Genomic DNA, 26,623 nt, shown 5'->3' on the forward strand with positions numbered 1-26,623 from the left:
TCTCTACTTGCTATTTTTTTTCTTTTTTTGCGGGTGTACTTTGTACATATAGATCAATTTCATTAGAATGATGAAACGCACCTCAAAATATGAGATACTATTGATAAGTACTTGTGCATCTTTTAATATGGAAAATAACCACTCCATATTTAATATAAACTATTAAGTTACATGGAAGCCAATCAGACGTCCCATTTATATTTTTAGGAGTGGATACTAAGATAAATTCCAGCAGCAAGTTCTGTTTTAAAGAGTTCAAATGGTCCGAACTTTGCTGGATATTCTAGCATTAGAACCTTGGCTATTTTTCTCTCATTACGTGAGAGCCATGACTCACAAATACCGGGGAATGTAATCACAGCAGTAAGAACAGGTGAAAAGTTGTTCCTAGTTGTTACGTAGGCGCATACAATTCCCGTCATTCCCTGGACAAAAATCAACAAATAAACAGAGGCACCGCATTTCAGATTCCGTTGCGCAGCCCGCCCCATGGCGCCTGGTATTTGTAGTTTCCCATTGAAAAACTGCCAGGGTATTAACTCTTGCTGCAAAGGGGATAGAACTACACTTCCCACAACGGCGCGGGAACGGGCTCCGGTCGGCTTACGTCACTACTTCAGCTAACCAATGACAGCTCCGGGCGGCAGTGAGGCAAGCGCCGTCAGGCGCCAAAGTGGGGGTTTTTTTTCTTTTTTTTTTTTTTTTTTCCGCCGAAGCCGAGCGGGCGCTGCTAGCAGAGGCGCCATATTGGAAGGGACAAAACTCCGGCGACAGCGAGTGACACAAATAAACCCCTGGATCCCCTCGTCCTCTAAGAGCTAAAGGCCGCGATGTTGTACCTAGAGGACTATCTCGAAAGTAAGTGGGCGGCGCTGGCGGGGACACTCTGTGGGACCTGCGGGCGGGCGAGAGCGCGAGTGGACGGGCTGGCGGGATGGCGGGAGGGAGGGGGTAAGCGGGGGATGTTTCTTTCTCACGGTAACTGGCAGCCTCGCTCTGGGTTGCCGGCTCCTTCGACCCCCCCGACGCACGCACGCACGCAGTGACGTAGGCGCGTACTTTCGCCGTTGGCCCCGCCCCTCTGACGGACTCTCCCTTTGACAGTGATTGAGCAGCTTCCAATGGACCTGCGGGACCGCTTCACGGAGATGCGCGAGATGGACCTGCAGGTGCAGAGTAAGTCGGCGCGTTTGCCCTTGTTCGCTGCACACGTTCAGTGCCAGACTTGACATCGACTCCAGCGCTTCTACTATTTGACTCTCCTCCTGCTCACTGACTAGTGCATAGGAATTGTCAAAAAGAATTCTCAATGCCAAATCCTGCTTCTTGCCTCCCACTCTACTTTTCTCCTGGCTTTGACAAGAGGAGACATTAGAGCGCCTGTGTGATTTTTTTCTTGAATTTGGGACTGCGCAATAGAATTTCCTATACCCTCCTTGAGAATGTAGATGCATGTTTTAGTGCACATCAGCATAAATGTTAAAATTTTGACTTTGAGCCTTTATGTATTGAACATAGATTTTAACATTTATGCTTTTGTTGAAGTTCATCCTAATCAAAATTTTTCAAGAGCAGAAAACATAGAAGCACGGATTATATGTCGGTATTTTTTCAAGTTTGAAAAATTACACATCATAGAATATATTCTTAGTTGTCAACAGCATGGTATTTTGTTAGTCAAAATGAATGAGGGAAATAGCTTGTTGTCTACCATAATAAAATTTTTGGTTCTTCCTCTGTTAGTGATAGCTTGGTAATTTGGTGACTTTTTTCCCAAAATTAACCTTGCTCATTCATAGAGCAGTATTTTGTTTATATGCTTTTTTTTTCTGTGAAGTTTATTAAAAGGGTTTATGATTCAGAAAGTACCTTTGGAGATAAGGTTAAATATTTAGAGCAAAATTACACTTAAAAGAAAGCAGTGCTCGGACTGGTGTTAGCTCTGTGGTTTCGCATCATCCTGCAGACCAAAGGGTTGCAGGTTCCATTCCGGTCAGGGTACATGCCAGGGCTGTGGGCCAGGTACTGGCTTGAGGGTATAGAGAGGCAACCTATCGGCAATCAGTGTTTCTCTCGCACATTGATGTTTCTCTCCTCTTTCTCCCTCCCCTCCTGTCTCTTTAAAAATAAATAATATCTTTAAAAAACAAACAAAAAAACAATGATGAGTACCAAATTTATGTTCATTATGTTTTGAGAGAACCTCACAAACCTTCCCCCTCTGTGAAGTGAATATAAAATGTTTACTATTTCATATAGATACTATATTAAAAATTAAGAATGTGAAATAAATTATATGATACACAATGAAAATAAATAATCACGTGTACCTTTTTTGGCCATGTGTCTCTTCCTTTGGAGAAATGTAGATACTCTTTAGTAAAATTACTTAAATAATATTAATGACTAGCCTTCATGTGGTATATCTGCAGATGATATTTTTCTTAATCTCATTTATTCAAGCTGTATGTAGGCTATACATAAAATGTTTCTAGCGGTGCCAAATTTTCTTCTTACAAAAGTACGGGTGAAGGAAGATCTGGATTTTAGGGGGTGATAGGGAGGAAAGGAGTATCATGAAAAGAGATCAGAGAACCAGACATTCCAGACTGTAGGAGTCTTGAGGTGGCTAAGAATCTGTTCTTTTCTCTGCCTTGCTTTTCTGCCCCACCACCACCACACACATTTCCATGCCCATTATTTAGGAATATGGTCTTCTCAGGCTATTGTCAGTTTCATATGGCATAGAATACAGGTGATATATGAAAGCCACCCTCTTTTATTCAGTGTATGGTGGTATGGAAGTCTGAATTACGTGTTTCTCCAGCCTGCTCACAAAGTTTATTTTAACTTTAACATACTCGAAATGCTAAAGATTTGCTAAAGTAGTAGTGTTGTCTATAGGTTCTCGAGCACAGATTTTGATGTCAGATCTGAGTTCATTTTAGGGCTTTACTGACTTATCCATTGACCTTGACCTCAATACCACTTCTGAGGGGTTTTCATTGTCTATAAAATGAAAATCATCTGAGATTAAAATAATACAGATAAATTAGAACATATAGTACCTGATACAAAGTAGGCATTGAATAAGGAGTTGCTTATCTTATGCTTTTTTATTATCATTACAAATTTTAAATTCTCTCGTAATTTGGACTTGCATTATACAAATTAGAGGTCTTTATACTTGTATTTTTTAAATAATAATTAGAATTTTCTAAAGTTAATAGGTATCATGGATTCACAAAACAGACCTGGTTAGCAAATAAATTTGGAAATGCTTATTTAAACAAAGGAAAATTCTTTTAAAAAATTAACTGTGAGACCTCTCACTGAAAATCTCCAGAATTTTGAAGGATATAGTAAAAAAGTTTTCTTAAATTTACAAGGCAACGAAATCCCTTTTGTTTATTTTTCCTTTTTTGGCAGTCATGAAATGAGGTGGCTATTCATGACACTCATTTAGAAAAAAATTTACCTAGAATAAATAATACAATCTATTTAGTGAACAAGTGATTGTATTTACTGCTTATAATCATGATATGAGGTGATCATGTGTTCAAGGCCATATGGTAATAACTTTTTGTCACTTTTTCTTAATAAAAGAAATGTGAAAATATCTACAGATACTTATAATAAGAAACCGAGTTTTGACACGTTTGGCTGATTTAATAGCATTAGCTTTTGACCTCAAGGCTGTACTGTGCAGAAACTATAGTACAGAGCTTGTGTTGTTGACTACTTTGACTATTGGAAATAGTTTTGAAATAACAAAAATAAGTTATCAGTAGGGAAAATTGTAACTTTATTTTTTTACTAAGGTAATTAAGGTATGATACATTTACAGAATTAACACATGACATATTTAAGTTAGTGGCCAAGTGAAGGAGTGTATGTTGTCAGATACCCGTTTTTGTTTTTTTCCCAAATCAAGAATGTATATTCATTGTATGAATTTAGCCATCTAAATATGAAATGTTTTTATTATGTTATAGATGCAATGGATCAACTAGAACAAAGAGTCAGTGAATTCTTTATGAATGCAAAGAAAAATAAACCAGAGTGGAGAGAAGAACAAATGGCATCCATCAAAAAAGTATGTTCAAAACTCTGGGATTTGTTAGTTAAAAGTGGGACTCTCTCAGAAAGATATTTTAAAATTAAATAGTTTTCTCGATATCAAAATGAGGGGAAATGTTCATGCGCTCCTTAGAATTTAAATAATTTGTTGTGTTTTAGAGCTTCAGGTGTAGGAATTTTTAATCATTGAAACACTTTGGTAATGTAAAAATTATTTCATAATTAGTGACTTTTACTAGAGAATCACAGAACCATAAAAAACACATTTTTAATTAGCAAACCTTGAAGCATAGTTTTTATATTGTTAGATACCTAAATAGGTGGAATCACAGCACAGAATCTTAGCAGCTGAAAGGATCCTTAAAAAATCTTTTAGTTTAAAATTCTAAATTCATACATGAGTTAGGCCTAGAAATAAAGAAGCCTTTGAGTTTTTAATTAGTTATATAGTACTTAAAGTTATCTTTCAGATTAGAATGGATATCAGCTCTCCCTCTAAGGTTTGCTTTAAAGGTATGATCTAGTTTTTCTGGGATACAGTAGAAGAACTACTTAAGACACCTGGCTTTGGTCATGACTGCCATTTAGTTCTCTGACATTGGACGGGTCCTTTAATATTTCGTAGTAATAATGGCTCCCCTAGCCCCAACCTTCATAGAGTTGTTCAAGAATCAACTAATAAGTTTCATACCTACAAGGTTAGAGTATTTGTATCATTTATTTTACCACATGGGAGGTGATAATTTCTGTTAAGAGAAAAAATTTTGGAATTTATGACAATTGGTCCTGGTTTAGGGGATACCTGGAGATGTAGGTTTGTTTGAATATAGACATAACATATATACATACTAAAATCATTTGTTATGCCTTTTACCTATTGTTTTTGGTGTAATACAGCTTGGATATACTCTGAAAAGTCTAATACTCCATGGAAATTTATAGAATCCACTTTTTTAAAACAATTTCATTTATACTGAGGAGAAATCTAAAGTATAGGTTAAATTGTATGAATTAATATCTAACTTAAAATGAGAGTTGTAGAACAATTGGAAAATAGGGACATGCAGGACATATTTTTTTTTTTTCAGTAGTTGTACTTTCATTAAGAAGTTTTAGGGAAAGGGGAGAGGGGGCAAGGGAAAGTAGTGGGGGGAAGGCAGAGATAAGTGTATTTGAAAAAATAAATAAGTTAAAAAAAAATTAAACCAAAAAAAAAAAGTGTTAAAAGTGGAGACCTTAAATGTTCTTTACAAATTAGACAAATCTTAAAAAAAAATTTTTTTTTAAAGATTATTCGTTAGCTCATATTTTACTAGCATGGAGGCTAGACTTGGAATAGTATTTATTTTATTTATATCTTTTCTAGGAATTCTGAATATCTTTCTTGGATTCTTGGCCATTGTGCATAATTTCTAATCCTATCTTATCTCCACCCTTTCCTTAACTGAATTTTTATTGCTTATTTAGGATGACTGAGTGATAACAAGGTATGATAATTTTAAGATTATTAATTTATTCTTGAAATGAAAATGTTTTTATTTAGGATTACTATAAAGCTTTGGAAGATGCAGATGAGAAGGTACAGTTGGCAAACCAGATATATGATTTGGTAAGTAAAATTAATGTGTATGCTATGCCATAAATACTTGAATTATGGTTATTTTAAATTTTATTGGCTTATTTAAATGTAATGGGAAGAACAGACTAAACATTTAACATTAAAACATTCAATTTGAAAGTTCAGTGTCTATTTGGTTTCTTTGTGGAAGAGTCCACAGTGTTAATTTATAGGTCAAGATCCTTACATTTTAAACAAATCTACATTGCTTTCGAATTGTATTTGATGTTTTTATATATATATGTATATATATATATATATATATATATAAATAAAAGCAAGAATTGGTTTTAGCTTTATTTTAGTAATCTTTCTTAAGGTAGTATGTTTACTTTTGTGATAAATCGTATTGAGATTGTTTCTGTGGTAAAATACACATAATACTACTGTGTTGACAAGAGTTTTTTGTAGTTCAGTTAGAATGAAGAAGAGAATCACTTGAATCAGTGTTAATAGATCGTTCTCAACTGTATTCAGTGATGTCAGTAGACAGTACACAACTGGCTTAGGTGTCAAAAATGGGAAACAGTAGATTAAATAAACTTTTTAAAACATTTTTTGCAACAGCAATGCTTGTAAAAGATTGAAATCACTAAGAAGGCAGGTATATGCAATATTTCTTAAGCTGGTATAAATATGGTGCTCTTTTTTGTGTAAAGCATCTTCTAAATTAGCTGCTTTAAGTAATACTCATTTCTGGTTTTGCCTCAAAGCAAGTTGAAGCTGAAAACGAATGTTCACTTTCGGTGAACTTTACCATTTAGATTTTATATCTTATTTTATATTCTTGTCTGGACACAATGTTACTACTGAACAAGTACATGTAAATTTAGTTATCATTGGTAAGCAATACACAGAAAAAAGATGCACACCATATATAGTGTACATTGTAAATACTTATACAAAACTAGAAAACATTTTTCTAAAGCCATAGAAAAATGTTTAGTTGTTTTTATATAGTGAAAATATTTTATGGTTTTAATAACCTAGGCTTGTTTTTCTTACAATTATTCTGAAAACTAAATTTTTTCAGAATAGGTAGAGGGGGCGTAGCTTAATTTATTGTGGAATGAAAAAAAGTTCTTAATTGTTTTCATCTTGAATTAATGTTTATAAACATAGAAAAAGACATTGTTATTTGAACCTAATTTCTTTTAGTAACATTCTTCCTCATATTTAATGACTGTATGTGCCAATCTTTATTTAAAGACTACTTGCTTTTTAAATCATATTAGGTCTTTGGTTCTATTCTGTTTTGTTTATATTTTGTTATTTTGATTTTTTTCATACCTTTATTAAAAATAATTCATGCATTTAGAAAAATATGTATGAGATAAATATATACTTTTTAAATGTGTGTGTTTGCACGTGCATCCATCTGTCACTAACGAACCAAAGTGTTCATCCATTCTGTGCTTGATAAAATGGAGATTACCTGGGTATAATAGAGGAATAAAGAGAAAATACTACAAATAGCTCCTGTCTATAAGGGAGACTAGTTGGGAAGACATGTCCACAAAAGTAAAGTGAAGAGCCTGAATAGAAACATATAACAAATAAAAATTAAGGCAGTTGAGTATTAAGGCATATCTAGTAAAAGACTGAACTAAGCTGTAAGGAATTACTGTTGATTTCTTGGAGGGTATGAGAAAAGTTTTGAATAGAATTTATTCAGAGGCTCAGGGGTCTGGATTAGGTATTATATTAAGGGGAGAGCATTTCACTCAGAAAGAAAGTGAAAATTAAATTCTTTGTGGGGGATAGATTATTTACCTAGAGAGTGAGGTAATAAAAGGTGATATAATTTTGTAGAATGTAATAAAAACAGGTGTTATAACAGATCTATACAGACATGAGCTCAGCTGCTTCATTGATAGCAGGACTTTGGAAAAGCTATTTAATCCTGGAATCTCATTTTCCTTACCTGTGAAATAGCACTGTTAATTTGTACCGTAAAGGAGGAGTTACCACATGTATATGTGATGCTCTAAGCTTAGCAGATAGGCACTCACTCGCTCCTTCTTTAAATCCTCATTCCATCTCATTTCTCTAACTGACATTTTTTCTTCCTTGAAGCCACTTCTTTTTCAGCTCTGGCATGGTGAACCTGTTTTTTTCCCCTTCCCCCAGTATTCCTAGCAGTGCCTTTTTTATTCTCTTTATTCTTTTCCTCGCCTTCGCTTTTCTCCTTCCTCCTCTGCTCCCTTTTCACTTTTTTTTCCCTTCTCTCCTTCCTTTTTTAATATTCCATTGCTGCTTCAGGTGACCATCATATTCGTAATATAAAACTCCATTCTTCTTTGAGACTTAATACTAATCATCAGTATTATCCTCTCACCTTTGTGGCCTTTCTCTTCCTTCCTGAATATCACTTGTAATGGTGGCTGTTCCTCAGGGTTTGGTGTTTGACCTATACTGTGTCCTACTCTATTCAGGTTCTTTCTTAGTATGTAGAGGTAACTCTCTTCCCATCAGTTCCCCCAATTCCAGACACCAGGAAGACCAAATGCCACATGGTGAAGACTTGTTTATATTACTGTAAATTAAAAATGCCTGTTTTTTCTCCTTTGTGCCCACTCACACCACCCAAGTTGAAAAACATTCCTCCATTACCTTTCCAAGTGTTCACTTAGTTTTGACAATTATACATTAATTATTCCTTAAGCTCATATTTTTCTTCTAAGTCTGTTCATCTTATCTGAGAGTTCCTAGGCCCTGGGACTCCATGTATTAAATCTTAATTCATAGCCTCTCCTTTTTCTCCTCTCACTCTCTCTCAGTGCCCACCCCGCTGCACACACTCATTTTCTTTCTTAATCTCAGGAGAAACACCGACCTCCTAGTCATTCACATCGGAATAACTGAAAGCTTCCCTCCATCTCCCTAACTTCCCCACATTCAGTCAATCACCATGTTTTGTTCATTTTACTCTCTAAGTATGTCCATTTCATCATCCCTTCCTCTCCACTTCAGCCTGCCATTGTCCAAGTACTTTAAAAAGTAAAAATTGGCGAGGAGTGCCTTTCCTTTTCATGTTTTCTTGGTAAACTTTATCTTTATAATCCTACACAGGCATTGCTTATTTATTAAAGTCATCTAAATAATCTTGGTATTTGTGTCATTTATATCTAGAAAAGATTTAACAGCTTCTAACAAAAAAGCTGCACAGTAGTGATTTAAACAAAAGATGTATTTTTTTTTTTTTTTTGTATTTCATGTAAAATGACTGTTAGAGGAGATAAACCAGGGCTTGCATGGCAGCTCCAGCATCATCAGTGTCCCAGGCTGTTTCCAGTCTGTTCCCCCTTCTAGGCAAGTAGAAGAACTGCAGTAGGGGATTACTCAAAAGGGCACATTTTACATACGGTTCAGTCAGCTCCTGTAAAGAGCCTTCCTGGAAGTCTCATCTACTGACTTCCTGCTGCAAAGGACGCTGAGAAAAGTTGTTTAACCTGGCACACTGCCAGCCCATGTATGGGGGTGCTGTCAGTAAGGAAGGAGAACATGCATACTGAGTAGCTAATTAGCACTTTGTGCCTTGCCCTACCCCTCCACGGAATTGTGCCAGCCTCCAAGTCATTGTTAACCACATGAGTTTATTATTACTCGAATTATGTTATAGTCATTTGTTTACCTTTTGCTGGTGTGTTTATCTTTTCCATGCTATAAATGTCAACAACTATGTTTTTCTGTGTCTGCGTCTTCATAGTTACTCCTCAATAAATATTTGTTAAACAAAATCACCTGGATAAGTTGATGGAGAAAAAGGAGCAGTACTGTGACTCCTAAGATATGAATCTTAGGGATAGGTAGAGTTCAATGGTGTCATTGTTGGGGTCAAATATACTTTAGTTGGCTGATAACCTCTTAAAAAGTAATAGAGTTACATTTTAGTATGCTGAGATTTGTTTGGTAGACTGCAGTGCAAGTAGCCACTTCTTTTCAAAGTATGACTTTAAACCAGGAAAAATGAAAGTAATATCAGCAAAGTTTAGTTTCCTTTATGGAAGCATTTTCAGAGACCAAACAATCTTATGATCCATGTCTTTGCTCAGATATTTTCAGTGTCCTTTTTAAATTGCTCTCAATTTTATTAGTTTCATTAGTTGGGATAGACATCCTTCTTTGATACATAAGCTCATTTTGAAAGTTCTTCTAAAACAGGATTTATAGATGTGCCTTCAGCAAAAGGGACATTTTTAAAAAATATTAAAATTCACTGTGATGTATATGTTTTGAAGGCCTTAAATAAAAAATATCTTCCCCTTAATAATTATACATTACATAGACATTGTTTGCTTTTCTAAATTCCTTTATTTTTAGAAAGGTTCCTTTTAAACTATAATAAAACATTTGTTAAACGATATTGGACCTTGCTCTGGCCGATGCGGCTTGGTTGGGGGTCATCTCACAAACTGAGAGGTCACAGGTTTGATTCCTGGTTGGGGCATATTGCCTGGGTTGTGGGTTTTGTCTCCAGTCAGGGCGCATGCAAGAGGCAATCGGTGGATGTTTCTCTCTCGCATTGATGTTTCTTGTCCTCTTTGTCCTGTTCTTCCGCTCTCTCTGGAATCAATAGAAGAAAAAAATTTTTTTAAGTTATTGGACCTTACTATACAAAGTAAAGACAATACTGAATATCCAGTTAACTCACTCCCAAGAAAATGTTAGTTTATTATTTATTATTATTATTATTGTTATTTTACCCTCATCCAAGGACATGCTTATTAATTTTTAGAGAGGGGTGGGAAACATAGGTGTGGAAGAGAAACATCAATCTCTTGCCTCTTGTGTGCTCCAGGATGGGGAACCCGAAACCCGGGAATGCGCCCCTACTGGGAATCAAACCTGTGACCTTTTAGTCTATGGGATGATGTTCCAACCAGTTGAGCCACACTGGCCAGGGTCTATTTTATTGTTTTTGTAAAGTAAAAAATATTAGCTGCAACCAGGGCTGCTGCGGGTAGGTGAGGTTCTAAATCATTCTGTACCCTCAGAGCCTGGCACAATATATTATTTGAATGGTGCATGAAAGGACAAAGAAGACTATTTTGAGGTGATCTAACACAGTATTTTTACAAACTTCAATCATTTGCATTCCACCTTTAAGGTTTTACAATATTTCCATAGCACCTGTACATGTATTTACCAAGTAAATTTTTAAATGAAGTTTATTTAAGGGGCAAATTTACAGATTTGACATTACTTACATAAATGAAAACTAGCATTACTTATCACAAATACAAATTATTAAAATGTTAACACCAATTATACATCCTCCTGGAATGTTTGTGCTTTGTGTGCCGCACTGTATTGCCGGTGTGGCTTATGGTATTTGAACACTTTATGCTTGAGGCCAGGAAATTTACTTTATTAGTCTCACAAGTAATTGCAATCAAACAAGGGAATCATTGACTTGTACAATAGGGAGGTCACTAAATGCGTTTACCATCTCAAATTAGTTCTACTACCCAAAATAATCAACAGTAAACATCCAAGTGAAAGTTTTTATAAACATTAAAGGGAAGTTAAGTTCAGGTAACATTTAACATTTGAGAGCTTAGAATGCTATGTACTTGAAAGGTGAGTAGATGGGACATAGTGTAAGTGCAAAACTACAGTACTTTTTATTCATAGATCATTCACCCAGTAGACAGTGCTACTTGCACTGATTAAATTCTACATAGTGAGCAAGTATAACTTTCATTGAGCAAATATTTATAGACCTCCAGCTATGAGCAGGTACTGGTGCCAGGTGGGCAGTAATGACACAGGTAGGGAAAGAATATAAGCAAACTAGTAAATAAAGATTACTTTAGATATTCCTAAGTGCTGTGAAGGTTATAAACATGGTGGAGAGAGGGAAAAGAAGGAGTGACTAGGGGAAGCCATTAAGAGTGTAGTTAGGATGGATGTAGTCTCAGGAGGGGACCGTGGAGGGGGTACTCGGAAAATGAGAAAGAGCCAGCCCTGGGAAAAGCTTAAAGAGGGACGTCCGGTCGTCCTCGGCACACTGCCTGCTCCCAGGCCGTCCAGTTTTCTTTTTCTCTGCTTCCGGGCCCTGTGTCGCAACCATGCTCTGTCAGATCATCAGTCAGGCCAAGAAGCATCCAAGCTTGAGCCCCTTCTTTGTGTTTATTGGAACTGGAGGTCCTGGGGCAGTGCTGTCTGTCATGCGCTTGGCATTGTTCAATTCAGATGTCTGTTAGGACAAAAAAATAACCCAGAACCCTGGAACAAGCTGGGTCCCAATGAGCAATGTAAGTTCTACTCTGTGAATGTCGATTACAGCAGACTGAAGAGAGAAGGTCTGGAGTTCTAAATGAAATGTTTCACTATAAAGCTGCTTGGAATGAAGGTCTTCCAGAAGTCATCCACACAACTTTCCACTTAACCAGGAAATATTTCCCCTGCAAATGCACGAGATCATGTTGGTGTGTCCTGTTGGGGTTTGCACTGATTAATGTTTGGAAATTAAAAAGAAAAGAAGACCTTAGAGAAAAACGTTTCAAGTAGATGATTTCAAATGCAAAGTCTGAGGTGGAAAAGGGCTTGACGGAGTGAACCAGGAAAATGGCCAGCGTGGTTGAAGTACAGTGAGAAAGGAGGAGCGTGTGAGAGGAAGCAGGCAGGAGCCAGCACACGCAGGGCCTTGCAAGTCAGTGGAGCAGTGTGATTTTTATTCTAAAAGCAATGAGAGGCCAGTGAAGGATTCTGAACAGAGGAGTGAAATACACCTTAGGAGAGATTGATGGATGCCTTTGCTTAAACATATTTTATGGTAATTTTAAGTAAGCATGTAATATTTTGACAGATTTTAAGATATAACAATTTAGTCAATAATCATGTTTGATTTTGCCCTTCAGTGTTTTACTATAGCATGATATTTTATTACATTATTTTTCATTGACTATTTTGTTTACTTTTAAAACCAGTAGTAAACTTTTTATTCCTATGACCTGCACTGTACTTATAACTTCATTTAAGAAAAGAGACTGGACTGAGTAAATAACAAAGGAAGAACTTTGTGGAATTAGGGTTGACTAGAACAAACTAAAGATTTATTTTGGTAGTGTTGTAGAGAAATTTGACTAACAGAAAAAAAAATCTTCTGTTACAATGATTTCCTTCTAGAATCCTGATACTCATAATCATTATACACTTATTTGTGTTCCTCAGCCAGATGTCACTGTCATTAGGCTATGTTAGATTGCAATACCTAATAAAGTTGATTTATGTATACGCTGATAAAATTTGAACTTTTAGTTAATGCGTGACTGATTTTAGCAGTCTGTTACAGTGCCTAATACCCTTGAACCTGCTTCTTTTTTATATCCTGGCATATTCCTGAGACGATTTTATTTCAGGCCAACATTTTACCTATAAATTTGAGAATTCTTCATCCTCTACCCTAATTAAAGAAATGTATTATGCAAGTTTGACCTTTTGATTTGTCTCCTGTCCTTACTGTCTTTTAGGAAGATGATTAGATGTAGTTTATGTGCTAAGGACTCAAGTTATTTGATTCAGCCTAAAGATAGACCAAATTTTCATCTAGTTTAAATATAATTCAGAGATGGAAAGAATCATTATCATGCCTTGTCAGAGAAATACTTTACCATCATGGTTCCTTTTTCATCCCCAATATACCCTTCTTATTCACTATTACCTGATCTTTTCATGGATAGAAATTTATCTCTTATTGCCATGGATTTCAGCTTAGAACCTTCTAGACTGAGTGCTCATTCCAAAAGGGTAAGTTAGACATCTAAATATTAGAATTTGACTGTATTAGGAACCATAAATCATGTAGAAACTTTTCAAAAGCTATATGCCTTTAGTTCAGTTTGGGTCCATTTGCGACACATGAAAATTTGAGTATTAGAACACTTGGAGAGTCAAAAGAGAATAAAGAATTACAACTGTATGCAAAAATGTTAAAGAATGAGGATTTTTTGTTTCATGCATAGGAGCCAAGTGTGACTTACGTATCTTTATGATCATGAATATCTTAAATAATACTGAGAGAATTTCCTTGGTCCCTGAAGAGGTCAGAAAAATGATGATAATTTTAAACTTAAAGCACTGATGATCTGGGGTTATAGGGTATGATTTTAGAGTTAAAGGAAACTTTTGTGGCTAGCATTTATTGACATTAAGTGGGCAACAAATCAATAATCAGACTCTGTGGTCAGCTTTGTGTTAGGAATCTGTGGTCAATGGAAAATCTCAGTTGGATCAGTGCCCGCTTTCTGCCGTAAATCAATCTCAAGGGGTCAGGTATGTGTGCAGGGGTTGGGTAACTTAGGGCCTTGATTTGTCTGTAACCTGTGAGGCCATTATGGTGATCAGCTAGAATAGATACTTTAACCATTCAGAATCATGTACATGGAGGGAATGCACTTTATAGATTACAGTCAAGTTCAATTAAGCTTTTGCTGTGGCTGTTTAATACTGTTTAAGTATCCTGGTGCTTTGTAGCTTAGGTTAAATATTGTGTTTCACTTATCTTCCAACTTCTAACCTGATTTAATGTAACAATGGTGAATCTAAGAATTAATTCCCATTGACTAATAATTGCTTATACTATTAATCAGTTCGTAATCTCTCTTACATATCAGGAGGTGGGAATGATTGTAAGTGTCTTACAAAGCTGCCCACAACACTGTGGTTAAGACTTTTCTCTGTGTGTTTATTTTAGTTATGAATTTGTTTTTTAGAGTTATTAATTCTTTGGGTTACACTGTTTTTAAGCTATGTAGTAGAGGAAATTCTCATTATTTCCGATGTTTTCAGGTGTAATAAACCTTATCAGTACTGTCTTTAATATAAGAAAGCAATTTTTCACTACAGGGTGGAGTTGGGGTGTGATGATGTCTTCATCTTACTGTAACCCCACTCTCCAACTGAGATTCTAGTAAATTCGACATACCTACTACAGGCCACACTATACTCTCCTGTCTTTTTCTGTAAGGATACTGTTTGTCTTCCTGTCTCTTTACATTAATTATTACTCCTTTTTCTGTCTATTTGAATACAGTCCATTCTTCACTAACACATTCATGCTTCCTTTATGTCTATACTACCCAATGTTATATTTTTTTCTTTTAAGTGCTACTTCTGACCCTTTTTCAACTGTTGCTTATTTGTTACATCTAAGGCATAGATATACTTTAAACCTTTATTATATTAAAAATTGTATATAAATCTTAATTTGTTAGCTAAATTCTAATTACTTTGAAGGCAGAAATTCTCTCATACTTTGTGTATCCTTCATGTAACCCAGCGCCAAGCACGTAGTAAGAACTTAATATTTATTAGAAGTGTAATAGTAGATAAGAAGGGTGGTGGAGTATGTTCAGTACATTAAGTTGTCTTGAAATTCAAATGTGAGTATTTTTCTGATTTCCCTTGAGATTAAATTTTGACAATGTAAAATATATTCTTGAATAACTGAGGTCTGTGTTCATACTTAATTTTTGGAAGGGAGGGTCCTTTAAAGGATGCTCAGTTACCTGCAGGTTCTTTGAATAGGAGCAAATGTCCATAATGTGTGACCCTGTAGGATTTTAAATATTGTAATTACAACTCTTGCCAAGCTCTGAAAAATAACTTTTGTGTGAAGATGGAGGGAAATTGGGCTTTAAATTATTGAAAAATCACAAACCAACATCCTAATTGTTTCTGTTAATATATAAAATATAAGTAATAAGACAATATTCCTATATTTTCTATTTGAATTATATTACTCTGAGTTAAAAGAGAAACAATTGGGTTATGCATATACAAGTTTAGAGGGCAATGTTAGGTATAAATGGTGAAGCACAAGTTACTACAGTTAGATCAGAGTTAAACTGCATTTCCATAATGCATTAGCTATTGACTTTGGGCATGCCACTCAACAGCTGTGAGACTTAGTTTCTTTTTATGAAATGGAAACAGTAATAACCTATCTCAAAAGATTAGAGGGAAGGCTAGAAAAGATAGACCATCTAAGGCACCAAGTACATTACTTGGCATCTAGAGCACATGTTACCTTTTGCTACTTTTCTCTCCATCCCTTATTTTAGATACATATTATTTCATTGAAATTCTTATTTAAATTTTTTGCTCTTGTAATGTATCATAGACATTTTGATATTTTTAAGAAAGTGATTCTTAATTACAACAGATTCTGTGCAAAATTAGAGTTTGAAAAAAGATGTCAGTAATATAACATGAATTTTTTCAAAGATTTCATGATTTTTTTGTTTCACTTCAAAACTTAAAACATTCATTTTTTGCCATGCTGCAACATATTTCTTGGTTTATTAAAGTCATTTTTCCTTTAAAAAGAGTAAATTAAAAAATTTTTAATATTAAGCTTAAAAATTAAGACTTCTTGCTAGTTTGAGGTGTCATCATTTTCTGAAATCAGTCAGAAGGGTCTCTAGGTGAATGAGAACATAAAATTTGCTACCTTTACAAGGGCAGTAGTTTTACAGTCAAATCATTTTAACTAGGCTCTTTGGGGAATGGAGTTTTCTGGCTAAACAACCCTTTTGTTTCAGCTCTTTACATAAATGTTTACAAGTATAATGGTCCACTTTCCTGCCTCAGAGAAATGTTCATATAGAATAGAGTAGCTTCTTTGTTTGTGGACTGAGGGTCTTTCATTACTCTTCTAAGTAACTGTGATTGTGGTGTGGCAGTGTGGATGGCCTTGTTATAAGTAGAGCGAGGTTAGGCTCACACTAATCCAGGGCATACTACGAAAACTTACCAGCCTTTTTCTGTGCCTCACCTCCTCCTCCAAATCCCTAATGTCAGCTTTGCTTTAGTCTTTCTATCCCATTTTTTTCAAACATTTTCTAACAAATTGCAATTTTGTTTTCTTAAAACTTAAAATGTATTAAAGGGGACTTCAGAGATTATTTAGCCAGCATCTTCATTTTATAAATTAAAAACCTGAGGTGTACGTTAATTGATCTGCTCGAAGATATAAAACAGATTTACTAACAGAAACAAAGATGTAGATTTCTTCATTACACTGACACTTTAATAGTGTCCCAAATTTTGGTGGTTATCTTTGATTTTCTTTGAAACAGGTAGATCGACACTTGAGAAAGCTGGATCAGGAACTGGCTAAGTTTAAAATGGAGCTGGAAGCTGATAATGCTGGAATTACAGAAATATTAGAGAGGCGTAAGTAAAATTTATAGTTTTCCATTAATGTTGGATAGTATGTGTGCAATCACTGAGACCCACAGGGACTTGCTTCTCAGATCCTGCGCTTCGCTCAGTGATGGCAACCGGGTCAAAGAGCTGGGAACCTTGGCAGCTGGAACCGTTTGGGTCATAGAAACTGAGCGAGATCAATAAGATATTCATTCACCCACTATGAAAATTACATATTAAGTCATTTCATTTTTTAAATATGCCTATATGCTAGAAAGATGAGTGATAAGAACAAAGATTTAAAGAAAAATAACCATCTAAAAACAAATCAGCCTTCTGTCGTTAAGTGTATTGACTTTGTCCTGTTTATGCTTTGTATAAATAGTAAACTTTGAGAAAAGTTATTATTTCTTCTTAAGAACTGTCTTAAGGCTTTTGCTCAACTGTGTTACTAAGGAAGATTTTAATGGGTTCTACAGTACTTTTTTTCTCAAAAAAGTCTTTCTGAACTTTCTTATATCAGCAGGAAGCCATTTTAATAGTATTTCTTTGACAGGCTCAATTTGATCCCTTGCTATAGTTTACCCATATCAATTCTTAGATTTAACTAAGAAGCCTTCCCCAAAATGGAGATATGAGCTTTGTTTAACTAATTTAGCACTTCCAACCTAAATATGTAATGCTCATAAAGTATATAGTGTGGTGCTAAACGCAGAGTAAGCATTAGCTCACTGTTAGTGAACCAAGGTAGTGTTATGGTTGATTTCTACTAGAATTAGGTTAAAGAGCTCAAACGTCTTTTTTTTTCTTGGTGTATTTCAACAGCAAAAGCATGTACTTATTTCTACACACATATGAAAGATTTCTTTACAGTGTGAGGTTAATTTATCTCTGTTTGTGCTCTCACTGAAAGTCAACTAGAGAAGCTGCCAGGCACGAATCTATCTTGGTGTCCATAGTTGCATTTTGTATTCAAAAGTAGATCCATCACTTTATTTATTTTTTTTAAAGATTTTATTTATTTATTTTTAGAGAGAGGGGAAGAGAGGGAGAGAAACATCAATCCATTGCCTCTCACAGGCCCCTAACCAGGTACCCGCCTGCAACCCAGGCATGTGCCCTGACCAGGAATCAAACTGGCAACCTTTCGGTTTACCAGATGGCTCCCAACCTTCTGAGCCACACCAGTCAGGATGGATCCATCACTGTAGATGATCATCTAATATTCCAGGGAAACCCTATCAAAAGAAAAGATAATAAGTATTCTGAGACAAAATAAAATATCCTACAGATGCTTTGATTTTTTTTTTTTTTTTTTGAAATGCTGATAATAGCTGTAACAATGATTCGTGCCTATTCAGTACTGCAGGAAAGTTCATGAAGCATCCTCATAAGGACACTGACATATGAAACTAAATCAGATCCAGTATAAAAACTCTTCCACCCTATGCCCTGCCACAATTTCATCTCAAGGGATCAAAATAAACCCAAAACATTCTTTAAAAGTATTTTAACGCTTGGCGGTAGAGATTTTATGCTTCATTTTCCACAAGCAAAATCTCTAATTTCCTTTAGGAAGTTTTTACTATCTTACGTTATTTTAATAATCAAAGAATTTTCTTTCATGTGGTAATGCACCATTGCCTTATATTTTAGGATTTCCCATAGAAAAGTCTTCAATAAAACTAGGTTGAGTTTTTTAGCTCTTAGCAGTAATGGAGTTACCATTCATTCACTTATGTAATATCTACTGTTGTGAATTCCCTTATTAGACATTAGCATGTCTTGAACTGTTTTGTACTTAAGGTGAATATTGAGAAATGGGTTACTTATTATTTATAGAATGTATGGAATTGGCTCAGGGTGAAATTGGCAGTGGTGACCTAATCTGTTTAACTAAAATGATACAGGCATATGCATCAGAGTTTGCAAGTCCTCTTCTGAGTAAGGGTGCACAGTCCCTGTATTTGAATGACATGTAAAGGTCTGTGGTGACAGTCAATGGCAGTGAATCTCTGTGTCCCAACCCTTTTTTTCAGGATCTTTGGAATTAGATACTCCTTCACAGCCAGTGAACAATCACCATGCTCATTCACATACTCCAGTAGAAAGTAAGTTTGGTTTAGTTCAAATAAATTTTTAAATACAATTAAAAACATATTACCTATGTATTCTCTTTTATTAGATCTATACAACTTACTGAGAAATAAGTGTCTTTCTCTTCCTTTATTTTGTTAGATATATATTTTTCATTGCAATTAATTGGCAGACTTCTCTTCTTCACTTGGGAAAAGCATGTTTGATTTTGGGAACAGGGAATTTGTTTTACTCTGGAGTCCATATAGTGGAAGAATGTATGGTACTAATAGTATGTACTTCTTACGTACAAATACTGGTTCTCCCTGGGGAGTGTTAGAACTGAGCCAAACAATGAGCGACTTGATGGTGAGCTCTTTATGTTTTTCTCCAGTGCTTAGCCTACTGGTTTGGCATATAATAAAGTTTCATTTAATGACTAAATGAACAGTGAGCCGGTTGGGTTGATGACTCTCTGCATTTTTTTTGACAGATCAATTTGACATGAAAGAAGTGTTGATTAAAAACTTATCTAAATTGTAGATAATGTTTTCAAAACAGAATTTCCGTCATGCTCCATGTGAAACCGTGAATGCACCATGGGTTATCTTTAATACTTGGCTACTGAATTTTGTTTGTTTTTATAAAATGTCTGAGCATTCTGCTCTTGATAAAACCTGTGACACAGAGAGCTGTTTCTCCTGTCTTCTAAAAAAACATAGTGTTCTGTATTTTGTGAGGAACTCAGATTATAAATGTACCAGTTTATAACAAGATGGAAGTATTATAACTTGTCCGTAGTTCTCTCCAGTTTAAAAACACATGAATTTTTTATTTATATGCAGAAAGGAAGTATAATCCAACTTCTCACCATGCAACAACAGACCATATTCCTGAAAAAAAGTTTAAATCTGAAGCTCTTCTATCTACCCTAACATCAGATGCCTCTAAGGAAAATACATTAGGTAAGTTTATTTCTTAAATGTGACTAGTTGCTTTATTTGTTCATGTTAAGATAAGGAGAAATGAAAGCATTCAGGATTACTGAATCATATAGTGTCTGTGCCTGGTTAAAGTCTACATATGGGGAAAGAAGAAAAAGGAAAAACATGACATGAAAATTTTTAGTTAATAATCATATCTGTGGTGAGAAATAATGTATTTTAAATGCACTAACATGTTCTCCCTGACCATTTTTATTTCTTCTTTAATTCGACACAGGTTGTCGAAACAATAATTCTACGGCCTCTTCCAACAACGCTTACAATGTGAACTCCTCCCAACCTCTGGCATCCTACAATATTGGCTCGTTCTCGTCAGGAACTGGTGCCGGGGCAATCACCATGGCGGCAGCGCAAGCAGTCCAAGCTACAGCTCAGGTAAAAGGCAGAGGTTGTGCCCTGATTATTGGCAAACTCTAGTAGAAACAACTGGATGTGAACAGAGAGGGTTTTCTTAATTGTGTAGTTTCATTTTTAAATCATAGTTTTATGATATCCTACATTTTATTTAATGAAATGAATATGCAGAAATTACTTGATTGATTGTGAAAAGTAAAAATATAGACTCATACAATCTCATGCAGATTCCCTCTCACAAGAATTGCTCATGATGTCCATGTTCTTGACTATAATCCACAGCACCTGCTAGGACAACCTTTTGTTCTCTCTTGTTCCCTGGCTTTCTCTGCAGCCTCAGAACTTAGGTTGCCCTGAATTGATTCACTTCTACAGTTTGTCTGTATTCTACATTAAGTTACCAATCCTGTAATTACTTCATAACTATAAAACTGATTTTAATTCTTTACATAAAATAGCTTAAATATCAATGATGAAAATAATGATTTAAACAAAATAAAGTAGTATTGGTTAAACCAAAATAATGCTGTAAACAGTAACACTTGAAAAAGAAAATCTATGAATTTATGTATATTAATACTATGAACGAATGTCTGTTCAAGATGAAAGAAGGACGAAGAACATCAAGTTTAAAAGCCAGTTATGAAGCATTTAAAAATAATGACTTTCAGCTGGGAAAAGAATTTTCAATGCCCAGGGAAACAGCTGGCTATTCATCTTCTTCAGCACTCATGACTACATTAACACAGAATGCTGGTTCATCAGCAGCGGACTCCCGAAGTGGGAGAAAGAGCAAGTAAGTCTTACCTGAGAACTTACCTTCACCAAGTGTGGGAGCCTGGCTTGGCATCCCGCGGGGCTTTCTTATGTTAACAGACGCAGCCTGTGAGGGATCGGAATGCACTTTGGAGAGGTGCAGGACACAACATTGTCATCCACACTGCTGTACTTTGAAAGGGGGAAGTCTTTAAAAAGTGTTAGGAGTCTTTAATTTCTTTGGAGTCTTAAATTGGGTTTGTTAATAAATTTTACTTTCTTTTGTTTATTAGGATAAACCATTTTATGACCTTCTTCATTTGTAAACACTTTTTTTGGCATGTGTTTTAGGTAAATTAATACATAAAATACAAATTACATCCTGGAAATTTTTTGTTTTTAAATGAGATTCTTCATTTTGATTAAGAACAAGCTGTCTTAATTCTTGGTCTTATGTCCCCAAAATTGAAATCATGAAATGATCCCTAGACTTTGTATATGACACTCTAAGGATAAGTACCTGCATATGCTAGGTGTCCATACATAAAGAAATTTCAAATGTTAGACCAAAAAAATTAGATACCTAATAATTGTGTTATAATTTTTTTACTGTTTTCTATTTTTGTGAGTAAATCCCTAAAAAAATGATCAATGTAGAATTACCACAAAAGTGCAAAGTAATTAAAAAATTAATTCATATTAATGACCCAAATTTATTATAACTGCTGGGAATAATTTTTTTACTTGTAATATTTAATTAGCATACAGATAATGGTAAATTGCTTCTGAGTTTTAAAATTCTTGATTTCCTGTCCTACACAGGTAAGTATTCACATATCGCTTGGTGATCATGATTACGTTCACCAAATGCTTTTGTATACGTATTTGTATTTTAGATTTTGATGAAGAGTATTCAGTTTGCTTAAAAATACAAAGAATATCTACAAGATAACCATAACTAATACTAATTCTTAAAGCTGTTACCTACAATTTATGTCAGTAGTAAATAGTACCTGATTAAAAAATTATTTTAAAAACTTTGAAATACTTTGAAAAAATTTCTTTTTAAATACCTTTATTCTCCAGACTACAAAAGTAAGTCATTTAGAAAAATGTTGCTTTATTGTTCTAAATGACTGTACTTTTAAACCTCTTTATCAGATTGTTTTAATTTGGTCTTAAACATTAATTTATACAATTGATTTCATTTCATTCCACTTTTATTTAGGAGTTATTCTCAGGTAACTTCTGGATGCTGAGCAAGTAAAACTGATACTATTTTTTTTTCAGAAACAACAAATCTTCAAGCCAGCAGTCATCATCCTCCTCCTCTTCCTCTTCCTTGTCATCATGTTCTTCATCTTCAACCGTTGTACAAGAGATCTCTCAACAAACAACAGTAGTACCGGAATCTGATTCAAACAGTCAGGTTGATTGGACTTATGACCCAAATGAACCACGATATTGCATTTGTAATCAGGTAAAAGTCTGGCATATGTCTGTAAAAGTATAATCTGAATAAACTAGGAAAAAGAGAACAATTTTATTTTTTCAAGTGCTATATTTACTCCAGTTAAAATACCCTTCCTTTTTGTAAGTTTCTCCTGCTTCTTATAAAAATGATGTTTGTTATAAATACAAAGAGTATAAAGCTACACATAAGTCATCCATTACCTCAGCCCTCAGCTATAACATGTAATTAAACATTTTGGTGTACCACTACTGTATATCCCAAGTGCATATTACCGTAGTCTGCTCATATTGCCATAGTACTATACCACAGACTGGGTGGTTCCAAGAACAGAAATTTATTTTCTCACAGTTCGAGGGTCTGGGTAGTCCAAGATCAAGGTGCTGACTGATTCCATTCCTGAGTTAAGAAAGGAAAATCAAGTAAATATGTTGGCGATAAAAGTAGGTAACTTACAAATGAGCAAAATCAGATTCACCAACGATTTCCCTCCATAAAATCTAGCATTTGTTCAACTATGTGTGTAGAGCTTTGAGGGAGAAATCAGACTGTCCTCCAAAAAGCTATTGCCCATAGAAATTATTTGTTCGTGTGCTGAGAATAGAAAGTATGCCATATCGTTAACCCTTTCTGGGATATTATTAAGTCCATTGAGAACGTCAGTGAATTCAGGAATTGGGAAGTTGTGCTATAAAGTGCTAGTAATGAATAGCAAAAAGACAATGAGGAATGATATACGTATAATAGGTAATAAGTTTAGAAGTTTAAATGAAATGGAGCATTGACTGCTAAAATATAAATGACCTAACATGACACAGAAAAAAATAAAAACCTAAGTAGGTAAATAGCCAGAGAGGAAACCTAAAATCTTTACATAAGGAACCACCCACAAAGGTGATTTACAGAGCAAGTTCTTTCAGACTTTCAAAGAGGATGTAATTTCTATGTATCTCCCCCATGCCCCTGTAAAGTCTTTTAGAAAAAATATATAAACTGTATAAATCTATATACCCTGTTTCTTAATACAATTGTATATTCAGTGTATTTCTCTAACAGTATCATAAACAATTAATTTGGATTTAGGTGCTTGTCATATAGTCATAATAAGAATATTTAAATTTTTTTAACTAGGTATCCTATGGCGAGATGGTGGGCTGTGATAACCAAGATGTAAGTATTAAATTTTTCTATTTAAGAATGAAAAACATCACATATTATTCACTTGAATATTTTCATTTACTGTGCCTCTTAGTCTAAGAAAACAGATATGTTAATTATGTCATACTAATGCAGAATTTTCTTCTCTAAAATAGAATAGTGTCCCATAATTCATTCCCTGTGTTAACTTTTAAAACTAGTTTTAGGGTTTTATGCACACTATATTTCTCAAAAAGTGTTACAGTGTATGAAAATTAGAAGTACCCCTTCCCCCTTTGCTAAAGAATATTGTGTTTACTAGAATCTACTTCACTCACCACAGTGAAGAATTAGAACCCCAAACAATACATTCTTTCGAGAAGCACGATGCTCAGGTGAAGTGTGGGAATGCTGAGGATATAATATGAGATGGTTTTCCTCCCATTAGTGTGGTATTTCCTATTGTAGACTGTAGGTGTCAGCTAAGGAAAGCCACTTCTGATAAAAAAATAAAGGATATTTGACATTGCTCTCTCTTTTGGAAGCTTAATTTTTGTTAGAGATACACTTCTATTGAATACTGAGAACGTGTGGTTTAGTAATTTTCACTCCCTATTTTCATGTAGCTCTTTTGTTCATCTTTTACTCCAGAGGACGTAACAACTCTGAACTCTATAGAAATCCTACTCTGTAAAGTCAGGATCCTAAGGCTAACACTAAGAGACTCAAATTTTTAAACAATGTGAACACTGAGCGGTGTTAGCTTGGTACATTAAAATTTGGGCTTCTTCTGACCTGACAGCCCCAACAACCTGTTCACATAGAGAAAGACAGACCCTCTATCTACTTCCTTTTTAAGAATTGCTTATGGGCTATTTGTGATTATTGCAAAAACAGTATTACCCACACATTTCAAGAACAGCATTGGTAACTGTCTTCTGGGCAGTTAGTGAAAATGACAAGTGAGATTTTTGTGAATACCCCATCATACCCTGATCTCTCTCATTCCCAGTTACACTCTTCTGAATGCTAAGATTCTCTGTGGAAGTGTAGAACTGCCTAATATTTTGCTGAGTAGAATGCTTTTCCTCTACATATCTAGGTGGATACAAAAGGAAAGCCAGAGCATTCCTCTATGTCTTTAGTTACAAGTAGCTTACTCCACTCTATGTGGTAAAGAATACAGCTGAATATTAAACAAGATCTTTAAAATACCTTTCCTTTCTATGTAAGAGATCCATCTCACTTCTTCTTGTCTTTGAAAGTTGGTTTTGCCCTGACTGGTGTGGCTCAGTGGATTGAGCGCTGGCCTGCGAACAACCAAAAAGTCGCTGGTTTGATTCCCAATCAGGGCACATGCCTGGGTTGTGGGCCAGGTCTCCATGTGGGGGCGTGTGATTGGTGTTTCTCTCTCTTTTTCTCCCTCCCTTCTCCTTTCTCTAAAAATAAATACATAAAATCTTTAAAAAAACAGTTGATATCAACTTACTCTCCAATTTTGTGAAAATGAAATTACTCTTCAAGTAATTTTAGAAGTAAAATTAGTAAATTTTAGTTATTTAGGATTGCGTGAATCTCAAAGTGAACAAAGAATGCATAATTTTTCTGTGCCTTCATTTCCTTTCCCTGAAGCTTATCAGTAGGACCATGTCATATGTATATCAGCTACTAGATCTAAACACTTTTTCTCCATTAACTAATATTCAGTCTGCTGGGCATAGGTTAATATACTCCCTAATCTTTAGGGGCACTAAAAACAATTTCTTCGCAATTTTACTTTCCAGTGCCCTATTGAATGGTTCCATTATGGATGTGTTGGATTGACAGAAGCACCAAAAGGAAAATGGTACTGTCCACAGTGTACTGCTGCAATGAAGAGAAGGGGCAGTCGGCACAAATAAAGGTTGTCATTTCATTTGAGAAAGAAAAAAACATCAACTCAACATTTTATATAGGACTTTAAAGAAGAAAAGAGAAAGAAGAAACAATGCATTTCTAGGCAACCACTTAAAGGATTTACATAGACAATCCTGTAAGATCTTGAATTTGAATTTTATGGGTTGTATTTTAATAATGTAAGTAAATTATTTATGCACTCCTGGTGTGCTATGAATATTATTCCAGTTAGCCTTGGATTATTTCAGTGGCCAACATATGCAGACATTTGTATTCCTCAGCCATTTTCTCAAAGTAATGGGCATTCTATAATTTAGATTTCAAACGATTCCAACGATGAAGATTTTAAGAAAAGTATTTTATATTCAACAGGTATGTTCTGCTGCATGTACTGTACTCCAGAGCTGTTATGTAACACTGTATATAAATGGTTGCAAAAAAAAAGTTAGTGCTTCTAAGAAGAATTTAAGATAATGGTTTTTTAAATGCCTTTATAATAAGCTTTGTTTCTTTGTGAAACTACATTCAGCAGGCTGAAGGAAATGGTTCATGTGATAAAGTGAGCTGGTGTCCTCTAGAGTACCTGGGTACATAAACAGAAACTCCTGTAGGTAAAAACTAACCTGTGCCATTAGTCTTTATATGTTTCTGCATCCAGACAGAGTGCAGTTCAGGAGGGTGGGACGGGAGGGGCTGAAGGGGAAAGGGTGTTAAAGTGATACATTTTTATACCAAATGTGTTTATTTTTTTGTGCGAGTAATCCTTAAAATTGGAATTGTATTAGGTGTTAAAATAAAGTTTTTAAAAAATTACTTGTATTTATAATTTAAATGCTTAATAATGAAAATTTCTTAATTCCAGTTAGATTCCAATTTTCATAATGTAAAAAAAGGACAGAGACCCAGTACACAGAAAGCTGTGTAATCTGTGATTTCTTTAACAATGCTTGAAATTTGTGAGTGAAAATAAGGGAAAGACGTTTTTAATGTAAATTTGAAATGCAAATGTATTTTTTTAGAGCATTCTCTGGCTTTTCCTTCAGTTGGAAAGACATGAAATAAGTCTAATTATGG

At 34.9% G+C, this 26,623-nt stretch overlaps 2 protein-coding genes across 2 annotated transcripts; both read left to right on the forward strand.

Annotated features, from left to right (window-relative positions):
- The first annotated feature begins 712 nt into the window (after positions 1-712).
- ING3 (inhibitor of growth family member 3) lies at positions 713-26,225 on the forward strand. Its single transcript, XM_054563844.1, has 12 exons — positions 713-858; positions 1,105-1,176; positions 3,996-4,096; positions 5,624-5,689; positions 16,786-16,882; positions 18,895-18,966; positions 19,777-19,896; positions 20,153-20,310; positions 20,892-21,085; positions 22,336-22,525; positions 23,648-23,686; positions 25,438-26,225. The coding sequence occupies exons 1-12, from the start codon at positions 831-833 to the stop codon at positions 25,552-25,554; spliced, it is 1,254 nt and encodes a 417-aa protein (XP_054419819.1). The 5' UTR covers positions 713-830; the 3' UTR covers positions 25,555-26,225.
- LOC129062810 (cytochrome c oxidase subunit NDUFA4-like) lies at positions 11,713-12,727 on the forward strand. Its single transcript, XM_054563845.1, is given in 2 exon segments — positions 11,713-11,910; positions 11,913-12,727. Coding segments are annotated over 2 exon segments (246 nt in total). The 5' UTR covers positions 11,713-11,772; the 3' UTR covers positions 12,021-12,727.
- Positions 26,226-26,623: the final 398 nt, after the last annotated feature.

This window comes from Pteronotus mesoamericanus, unplaced genomic scaffold, assembly GCF_021234165.1.
Source record: "Pteronotus mesoamericanus isolate MK-2021 breed Mesoamerican mustached bat unplaced genomic scaffold, CSHL_Meso_final scaffold_85, whole genome shotgun sequence".
NCBI lineage: Eukaryota > Metazoa > Chordata > Mammalia > Chiroptera > Mormoopidae > Pteronotus > Pteronotus mesoamericanus.